Genomic DNA, 10,597 nt, shown 5'->3' with positions numbered 1-10,597 from the left:
GCTGCAAAAAGGTTGTTGCAGTGACAGGCCGTGCAGCTGAGACTGCTACATCAGATGGCTGGCTGGGAGCAAAAGACAAAGCTTTTGGATGGACAACTGCCGCACTACTCGGTGTGGGTAGCTGGACCATTCGCTGCTGAAGGTGGCTCAAGTCAGGCACGAAAACAGACGCTTGCTGCGACAGTGTCGAGCTGCCAGGGTCAGACTCCGAGAAGCGGTTGACAATACTGAGGGCTTGGGGTGGGCCTCTTGGGCAGGCGGTGTGGCCGCGGGGTAGTGGGGCTGGTATGTGGCATATGCTGCGGTGGCGGCAATCTCACTTCGCCTTTAGCACCATCGCTCAGGTCAGTGACTGACGACTTTGGCGGAATGAGCGATGAGGCGGTAGGTGAGCGTTCGGCTGGCAGCGATGCTACGCAGTAGGGTACAGACGTTGGCGGAGTGGGGCACTCGTCGAGGAAGAGCTCGACTGACGGCGACACTATTGCAGATAAGAGAAGTTGCTCACCGGGCTGTGCCGTAGATGCTGTATCGTCCGTATGGGAGGCGGTATGGCCAGAGGCGCTCAACAGGGTGGCGCGAGGCGCATCAGTCGCTGAGTTCGCTGACGTGGCAAACCGCGGTGGGCCAGGCACCTCACCGAGCTGCTGAGGGAGCGACTGCGGACTTGGGGCCGTGGAGTCGTCGCACAGTGCTGCTAGCGTGTCCGGAGTAGCAGGATGTGCTGTCGGAAGCGATGCGGCAGCGTCTGGTGCGGTCGGTGCTAAAGAAGCTGGGCCGGAGACGCTGGACTGGAGTGGCGGCGAGGGGCAGCTGAGGCGGGCCGGGTTCTGATGAAGGCTGCGTGGGCGCGAGCGAGGCCGGTGCAGGGCCAGAGGCTGGCGGCGGCGAAAACGGGTCCGCTGCGTCGTAGAGCGGCGGCGGAACATAGTAGGCGCCGAAGTGAGCCAAGACGGCCGCACGCAGCTCATCGTATGGTCGGCAGCCGAAGGCAGAGTAGGTGAGCCGACGCAGGAGATCGGGCGGGAGGATGTCGCAAAGGACTGCGTGTTTGAACGGCTGGATGGTGATGCCGTTCAGGTACATCGCAGCCTCCAGTTGGGCGAACCACCCGCCGACGCCTGCAGGCCGGAACGCCGGGAGCGGCGGGTCGAAACTTGGGTGCTACCAGTACGCCATGCTAGGACGCCGCTGGGATAGAAGGCACGGTTCGCCGGGTCACCACTGTTGAAGATTTGCGGGGTCGTAGCGGAGCACCAGAGAGAGACGACCAGCGTGGCAGGCTTCTAGTTCAGGACTGCCCGTGCCGGGCGTGCGCGCCCAGCACGCGCTGTCCATCTTTATTTTCCTCTAGCGCGGGAACGCCGATCTCAGCGCCAGCGCGTTATAGCGTCGCCGGGCGCTACACACTCAAAGGGATCATTCATTTAGGCAGTGGTTCGTCACATGGCTAAACTGTAGTGGCTGAGGTCTGCCGGTTGGAAAAGTAAGGCGCTGCAGTTTGAAAAAGTTGCCCACTCATAAACACATTTGCCCACTCCTTAAGAAAACGAATCCACACGACTACTATCCAGTTCTCGGAGTGAACAACAAAATCAGCCCACAGACACCTATCAGGGCCATCTGCCCGAGCACCTGATAGTAATATTCCGCGTCCCTTTTGAGACGTGGGCCTTAATTCTCTAATGTAAGAATGGAGCTCTTGCTAGCCACAACACTAGCATCACTGTCTTTCAGAGAATAGAAAGACTTTATCTCTAAGCCACCATGATTCACTTCTGGATCAAACACAAGCCTGTCAGGACTGGCACCCAACCATGGCGAGCTCGGGTCAATAATGAGGCCACAGTGCCGTACCAGTACATTGTGTCCCACGCTTTTCATGACCATTGCATACCGTTCTGATGCAGCCGAGTCATTTTTCGTGCCCATACGGAATTGCAGGCACTGTTGCAAGGTCCTTTGGTGAAAGAGATTTTCTAGTGCCTTCTCAGTTCATTCTTTTCGCTTCGCTACTTTACCAAATGAAAAAAGCTGTCAGTCGTTATTTCCGGGCAGAGTGTCATTCCTTAATGAGCGACTGTTGCCTTCTGTTGGCCTCCATTTGCCGTGCTTCAGCAGATAATTGGAGCTCCTGAGATAAAAGGAACATTTGAAGCATTTTTTTTGCATGTCTGAGATGTCAAACCGTCATGTTCACATTGTTTGCACCTACTGGACCCTCTGGAACCTTCAACAGGTCTTTTAATTTCTTCTGGCTTTGCACTGGTACAAAGTGCCAATTTTAGCCAACACTGGCGCTTATGAATGTATCAAACATTATCAGCCTAATTATGTTCGCTGCAGGACAAAGGCTTCTCCCATATCTCCAGTTAACCCTGCTGACTTGGCTTTAATTAAATCAGCACCTGCCAAAGCATTTCCTACAATAAACTCCTGCATTTTAGGTCAACATGCTGACTGTTTTTACACCCAAGCACCATCACGTTTTCACAACTACAGTTCAAGACCATGATTTCATAGTGCAAATGCTGCAGTAAAGCACTTTTTGAGGCACTTCAACTGTTGCCGGCATGCCTGACACCAACAGGCTTTTATTCATCTTCTCGCTAACGCACAATACTAATGCCGGCATATGTATATAGCCATACAATAGGTATGTTAGCATTACGCTGTTGCCTTTCCTGTTTCTCAGGTACCTTTCAAGCGGGAGATGCGTTGTTCCAGACCGTGCGCAGCCAGGCTTTTCAGCGTCGAAAAGGTGGTTTTAGACAAGGCATGCGAGCGCTCTCTTCCTGCACATTAAGTAGATGTCGATGAATCTCGAACAAAATATATGGACGACGCGCCAGGAATATGACTACTCCAACGCTTCGCAGATGTGCAACGCGCAGTATACGACCATGCCAGTGACATGTCTTTCTGTTCAAACTTTCTCTAGAACCGCTGTCACTACGCAGAAGGCATCAGTATCTGTACTAAGAATTCGCATGTAAAGAAAAACAGAAAGCGCAGTGTTCAAGTTCGGCACGATTTCTGCAGTGATGTGCGTTCTGCCGGCTGACAGTACACCACTTGCTTGGTGTTGTAGGCCTAACCTGCGCCTTACTCAAGATGTAGCGGGAAGCTCTTTTGAACTAGCCACCGACGATCACAGGAATGTCTAATCTTTTTACCGCCTCTACAATAACTTTATGGTGTTATGAACATGCAGTTTATTTCCCCAACGTCTTCGTAAGTGAAGCGCGCAGAAAAACGGGCCAGGCGGACCGCCTCGCACTGGTGGATGCGGGTTGCACGCACGGACTCAGTCTAAGCCGTCGACAGAACCGTCATTACAGGCCACGGTGCAATTGGTCACACGTTGCATGCACGTCTCCGCCTTGATTTCTGTCTGGAAACAGCTTGGTTGACGTCACTTCTGCCAATAAAGTGCTCTGCATGCCAATGTCTCTCCTATTCTGGACTGTTCCCGCCAGCCATCATATGAAGCGGCACGTGCATATTCTTCAGTTGTATAATTGAGGCTTTTAATGCATTATTCCTATGAGTTTACGTCGGGCCCATGCCAATTTGTCGTAAAATGCGGGACGTTGCATGAAAGGCGAATGGATAATCGAGATTCCACTTTATGACTTTTGTAACATTTACATGCATTTCTTGTGCATGCATACTATATATAGCACTGTTCTTTTTCTTCACTAGGACAGTCTGAACAAGAGAGACCTGCTGAAGAAAAGTTCTGTATATATGTAAATAAATAACCGATTTGCTCCAAGTGAGGTGTTCTTGTTCCTGGCTGTACTGCAGGAATGCATGGACTGCTGCTCTGTAGCTGCATATTAATTGACAAATAAAGCGTACTTGGTAATAACTACAGAAATACAACACACTACAGAAATGCACTACACAAGGCAGACTACAGAGATACGTCACTGCAGAAGACAGACTACAGAAATACTACACTACAGAAGACAGACTACAGAAATACTAGACTACAGAAGACAGACTACAGAAACACTACACTACAGAAGACAGACTACAGAAATACGACACTACAGACCATGGTAACACCATGCTACAGACTACAGAATTGAGACAGAAGACAGACTACACAAATACTACAAGCCCAATATACGACAGACTACAGAAGTTTTCTGTCGTAAATTCCTGTAGTGCGTTTTGACTGGGACGCGTAGCCCGATGTCCGCCGCCAAGAAGAGGCCACGAAGTGGTTGCAGCTGATTGGTGCACCACGAATGTGCGTCAGTGTCCGAGTCCTGGTCGACAGGTCGGCCAGGAAGCCCTGCACAGCGTGCAATGTCCTCGAGACGGAGCATTAGTGATCAGGCCTACGCTAAGCCCATACCTCCAACAGGGCAGCACAGGGCCAACCTCCGAGAACTGCCAGGTTTTAGGATAAGGTTAAACAAAGGCTGTAAACTTTGATGCACAAGACAGCCTTCGCCTCGAAAGCGCATGCCTGGAAAGCTGGCCTATCGGACCTAGTTGAGCAAATATTTGCTGTCTTCTGTACTGGAATGTAGTTAATGATGCATGTTAGCTACTGACACCTTTCATAGGGTACTCAGCTCGTTAGCTTGCATAGGAAATGGTACCTAGCAAAACTAGTGACTAAGGGCAGGAGGAACCACGGCCGCTCTTTGTGAAACGCCTTTTTGTGGTGTTTCAAAATTTTCCTCTCACTGAATTTTTTTCCACATACGTCACACAGGGATGGCTTTTCGCCGCCTTGGCGCCGGGTGGTACGGAGGTGACCTGGTTTAATATTTGACATCTGTACCTGTTTAGGTTGATACTGAAAAAAACACCTACTTATCCTCACTTTAGAAGCGAAAAGCTTCACTAGGCTCGTCAACACCGCGCTTCGCGTGAGCCATCCCTCGGCGCCGCCGCGGTGAGCTTCCTCCTCATCGCCATCGGTTTATCCTTCGCCGCTGCTAGCGGTTCTTATCGCGTTATCGCAAGCCGTTGCGATAACGCCCGAGCGGCGGCGGCGGACATAAAAGAGGCCGCGCGCCGTGGCGCGCGCTCCGTCGTTACTTCTCCTCGCCATCGGTTAACCGCTTCGGACGGTTGGGACGGCGGTCTCCCTCCCGAGAGAAGGTTCTTTCGCAAGGCGTAGCGAGAACGCACGCGTGAGCGGCGGCGGCGGCCGTAGAAGAGGCGCAGACATTCGCCATGGAAGGAAGAAAAGAAGACCCAAAAGTGGTAGCGAGGGAGTTGGCTCAAAATCTGCACCGCTACCATGGTGCTCCCAGTGCATTGTGCGCGAACTGCGACAGCCATTACGTCAAAGAAAGTGTAACTGCAGCTTTTCGCTTGTATATCCAGGCTTAACCGGAGGTAAGCCACTGGCATTTTTTTTTATTCCAGCCACTAACACTGCTGGAATATACACGCAATGATTTACACAAGAACAAGTTTTCCTTTCTTGTCCTGGAAACATTTCTATGCTCAGTGATATAAATGAGTGAATTCATATTGATTGTCACCAAAATCAGCGCACTCAGGCTTCAAGTTTAAAAGGAATTGTTTCGTGCACTTTTGCTCCCCTAGCATCAGGAACCACTGCTATTCATTGTGAAATGCCTTTTCGCAGTGTTTCAAATTTTTCCTCTCGCTGAATTTCTTTTCACGCTGAAGCCGTTAGTTTTCCGAACGGAATCGAACATACGGGCCAGGAGATGACGGGCGGCTGGTTGGGGCGAGGGAGATCGATGACGGTCAGGCGACGACGAGCGGCTGGTCGGAGAGGCCTGAGGGTCGGAGCTTGCGAACATTGGTTCAGTGGGCGACGACAGAGCGCACGGTTCCTTCTGTCCGCACGTGCGCTGTTCGACGGCCAGCGGCCTCCCCTTGTTTTCCTGTGTTTCTGAGTGAACTCTTCCTCCCTGCGCGTCTCGCTGATGGAAGCGTCCATTTCTGCCGCAGGGGGTGCACACACGCGACGCAAGCAGCGCAGCTTTGGGAGGGGGGGGGATAGTTTCCCGCCTTATCGCGATCTGGCGACGCTGGCGAAGCAACGAAGTCTCTCCGTACTTAGCTGCGCCGTTTTGAACCGACTTAGTTTTAATAGCTGCTGTGGTGCCGCAGGCACTCTGTGTGCGACGTGTCAAGCGTGATGGCCTTCAAGTGCACTTTCGTCCAGGACTGGACGAATGCGAAACATTGCGAATTTGCAGCCTGGATTAGACCCGTCGAATGTAACCCAAACGCAGCGTACTGCGCGCTATGCAGAAAGCAGTTTTCGCTCAGCAACAGGGGAGGACGAGCGGTGACAAGTCACGCTGAAAGTAAGAAGCACCGACTGGCCATTACCGGAGCCGGGACACCCTCTGTAGCCTCATTTTTGACATGGCCGGCCACCGTTGAGGCCAATGCCGAGCCAGTGCCGTCTGTTTCTGCGCATCCTTCAAGTGCTTCAACTACGGCGACGAACATCGAGCCCGACCGTACAGCAAAGGATATCTTTCAGCGTGACTTAGAAGTCGTAAATGCTGAAGTAACGTGGTGCCTCAATGCTGTTGTGACACACACATCACTCCGTTCTGCCGCGGCATCAGCTTCTCTGTTCCCTTTGATGTTCCCATCATCAGCTACAGCCAAGAAAATGCAGCTTGGCAAAGACAAGGTAGGATATACTATTTTCTATGGCCTAGCACCTTTCTTCAAGGAGAACCTCATGTCGGAAGTAAGCCAAGCCTCCCACTTATATGTGGCGTTTGACGAATCGTTAAACAAAGCGGCACAAAGAGAGCAAATGGACGTGTTGGTTCGCTTTTGGTCGGATGCAGAGCAGAGCGTCAAAACGCGCTACTTGACGTCAAGCTATCTGGGGCGCACGCAGGCGGAAGAATTGGTGTCCGCTTTTAAAACTTCCACAGATGGACTCTCCCGATCTAAAATTCTTCAGATCTCAATGGATGGGCCAAATGTAAATGCAGAATTTCTCCGTGAGATCAAACAAGAACTTTGTGAATCCAGCGACGGCCGTCGTATTCTCGAAGTTGGTAGGTGGGGCCTTCATGTTGTGAACGGCGCTTTCGAAACCGGACATGCGGCAACAGGTTGGCAACTCGTGGAATTTCTTCGGGCTTTGTACAACTTATTCAAATGTGTACCTGCACGACGCGCTGAATACGCACGCATAACCGGGAGCAACATTTACCCTATGAAGATTTGCGCTGTGCGGTGGCTTGAAAATGTTCGTGTAATTTCAAGAGCTATTGAGATTCTACCGTACCTAAAAGTGTACGTCGAGTCGTGCCGAAACGAGGATAACCAACCGACCAGCTCCAGTTACTGCGTGGTAGAAACAGCTATTCGCGATCCTCTGCTGTCTGCAAAGCTAACCTTTATGCTTGGCATCGCGGAGGAACTGCAGCCGTTCCTGGCTGAGTTCCAGACCGATTCGCCCATGCTTCCATTTCTTGGCGCAGCACTGGAGAACCTTCTACGATTACTAATGTGCAGAATAGTGAAGAAATAATTAATAATGACAGCGGACACTCCTTTGAAGTTGATCAAGGCGGACATGGACCTGACTGCCAACGTACTTGTGACCCCCAAGGTTGACCTTTGGTTTGCTATGAAGAATGCGCTCCGAAAGGCCCCGAAACTTTCAGATTCGGCTATCTTGGGGTTCAGAAGGGACTGCGCCACTTTCGTGAAGAACTGCGCCAAAAAGATCGTGGAGAGGTCGCCGTTGAGGTTCAAGCTGACGAGGCGATCGTCATCTCTGGATACCGCGTGCGCGCTGATTCCCGATCTCGGGGAACGGCGTCTAACTCATGCACTTGAAGTTGTGATGGAGCACCAGTGGATGACAGGAACAGAAGCTGACCGGGCGATGCGGTCCTACAAGCATGTATGCTACTTAGCCTCGACGCAAGCGACATTAAAAAAATTCAATAGGAGCACGCATCGGCTGGATTTGGGCAGGCATCTGTGGTTCGAACAAAACTCTTCACGTTTGTGAAAATGATTCTGTCTGTTTCGCACGGAGATGCGTCTGTCGAGCGGGGATTTTCTATTAACAAAGAATGCCTTGTTGAAAATCAGAAGGAGCAATCATTGGTCGCCTAGCGAATCGTCTATGACGCCGTAATTCGGCTGGAGGAGTTGCCAACGTTCAGCTGACCAAGAGGATGCTCCAAATGGTCCGTGGGGCGAACGCACGGTGGAAAGAGGAGCTGGAGAGGACGAGAGCAGAAAGGGCTGATGCAGTGAGGAAGGAACGGGAAAGGAAGCGTGCCGCCGCTTCTGTGACAGAGCTTGAGCTGAAAAAACAAAGTGTTGGTTGATGCCGAGATGCAAGTGTCACTCATCCAAACTAAAATAAACTCTCTAAAACAGTGAAACATAACTGAAACAAAAAGAAAGCGTTGTGCACGAACTTGAGGTTGAGTTTTCAGTGTTACATTGAGGTTTGTCACTATTTCTTTTCTACAAACTAAGATTTCTGTAATCCGCAGTTCTTCTGAATAAATTTGCTGAGGGGTAATCGCACCATCGCGGTTACTATCAGTAGATAGAAATATCTAATATTTGAAAGTATTTCTTTCCGCACGCATCTTCCTTTTATTTCGTATTTGAAAATGTTAATTTCGATTCGCAGTTTGTTTTAGCATTGTTTCGACGATATTCGATTTGTTATGCATTTTGCTACTCTCTCCCTTATGTTTTTTTAAATGAAATAAACGCTATTCCTTACTATTCAAATAGAACTAAAGGGTTCTTTTTATTTTTTTTTTATTTTTTAACATGCTTACTGGAGAGTTATACCATCAGGCGGCTTTGTGTTAGGCTGTTTTCGCATAAACCAAAGTAATGTGTCACTCAGGGAATTTAACACATGCACTCAGGCAAAACCTGGAAAACTCAGGGAATTTGGAAACGTCAACTTGGTAGACACCCTGTAAGGTCATCAGGAACCACTGTTATTCATTGTGAAATGCCTTTTTGTGGTGTTACATATTTTTCCTCTCACTGAGTTTCTCTTCACATACATCCATACACATACCTTAATTTCAACGTGCAGACGGCACCCACATTGAGTCAACGGCTCGAGCTGCTCACCCCCGTCCCAAGCCGAAACATTACCTACTAAGGGCATCATGAACCACTGTTATTCATTGTAAAATGCCTTTTTGTGGTGTTTCATATTTTTCCTCTCACTCAGTTTCTTTTCACATACATACATACACATACCTTAATTTCAACGTGCAGACGGCACCCACATTGAGTCAACGGCTCGAGCTGCCCACCCCCGTCCCAAGCCGAAACATTGCCTACTAAGGGCATCATGAACCACTGTTATTCATTGTGAAATGGCTTTTTGTGGTGTATTATATTTTTCCTGTCACTGCATTTCTTTTGACATACATACATATACATTAATTGAACGTGCAGACGGCACCCACATTGAGTCAACGGCTCGAGCTGCCCACCCGCGTCCCAAGCCAAAACATTGCCTTCTAAGGGCATCAGGAACCAGTTATTCATTGTGAAATGCCTTTTTGTGGTGTATTATATTTTTCCTGTCACTGCATTTCTTTTGACATACATACATACATATACATTAATTGAGCGTGCAGACGGCACCCACATTGAGTCAACGGCTCGAGCTGCCCACCCGCGTCCCAAGCCAAAACATTGCCTACTAAGGGCATCAGGAACCAGTTATTCATTGTGAAATGCCTTTTTGTGGTGTATTATATTTTTCCTGTCACTGCATTTCTTTTGACATACATACACACATATACATTAATTGAACGTGCAGACGGCACCCACATTGAGTCAACGGCTCGAGCTGCCCACCCGCGTCCCAAGCCAAAACATTGCCTACTAAGGGCATCAGGAACCAGTTATTCATTGTGAAATGCCTTTTTGTGGTGTATTATATTTTTCCTGTCACTGCATTTCTTTTGACATACATACACACATATACATTAATTGAACGTGCAGACGGCACCCACATTGAGTCAACGGCTCGAGCTGCCCACCCGCGTCCCAAGCCAAAACATTGCCTACTAAGGGCATCAGGAACCAGTTATTTATTGTGAAATGCCTTTTTGTGGTGTATTATATTTTTCCTGTCACTGCATTTCTTTTGACATACATACATACATATACATTAACTGAACGTGCAGACGGCACCAACATTGAGTCAACAGTTCGAGCTGCACACCCCCGTCCCAAGCCAAAACATTGCCTACGAAGGGCATCAGGAACCAGTTATTCATTGTGAAATGCCTTTTTGTGGTGTATTATATTTTTCCTGTCACTGAATTTCTTTTGACATACATACGTACAGAGGGCAAAACGCATATCTAGAACACGCTCTGAGCGTGTTTCGGGCGTAACACGCGATAACTAGCGATTAGATTAGGTTAAAAATGGTCTGGATGTAAACATGGGCTGTTAAACTCATAGAATTTCATCGTAATTTTTTGCCTTCTTGGTTGCAGCGGCTTTGGGAGCTCCGGAACGCAGAGTTTGGTTGTTCCAGGCATGTGTTTTGCCCTCTGTACATATACATTAATTGAGCGTGCAGACGGCACCCACATTGAGT

At 49.3% G+C, this 10,597-nt stretch overlaps 1 protein-coding gene across 1 annotated transcript; it reads left to right on the top strand.

Moving 5' to 3' along the window:
- The first annotated feature begins 6,145 nt into the window (after window positions 1-6,145).
- Window positions 6,146-7,513, top strand: LOC149369802 (uncharacterized). The gene has a single exon (XM_089576469.1). The coding sequence runs from the start codon at window positions 6,146-6,148 to the stop codon at window positions 7,511-7,513; it is 1,368 nt and encodes a 455-aa protein (XP_089432595.1).
- The last annotated feature ends 3,084 nt before the right edge of the window (window positions 7,514-10,597 follow it).

Source organism: Amblyomma mixtum, chromosome 1 (assembly GCF_055824585.1).
Source record: "Amblyomma mixtum isolate Tamu chromosome 1, ASM5582458v1, whole genome shotgun sequence".
Lineage (NCBI taxonomy): Eukaryota > Metazoa > Arthropoda > Arachnida > Ixodida > Ixodidae > Amblyomma > Amblyomma mixtum.
This window is presented reverse-complemented; position numbering and strand designations above follow the sequence as displayed.

Excerpts from the sequence above, each read along its gene's own strand:
- LOC149369802 (XM_089576469.1), top strand. The coding sequence starts at position 6,146 with ATGGCCTTCAAGTGCACTTTCGTCCAGGACTGGACGAATGCGAAACAT.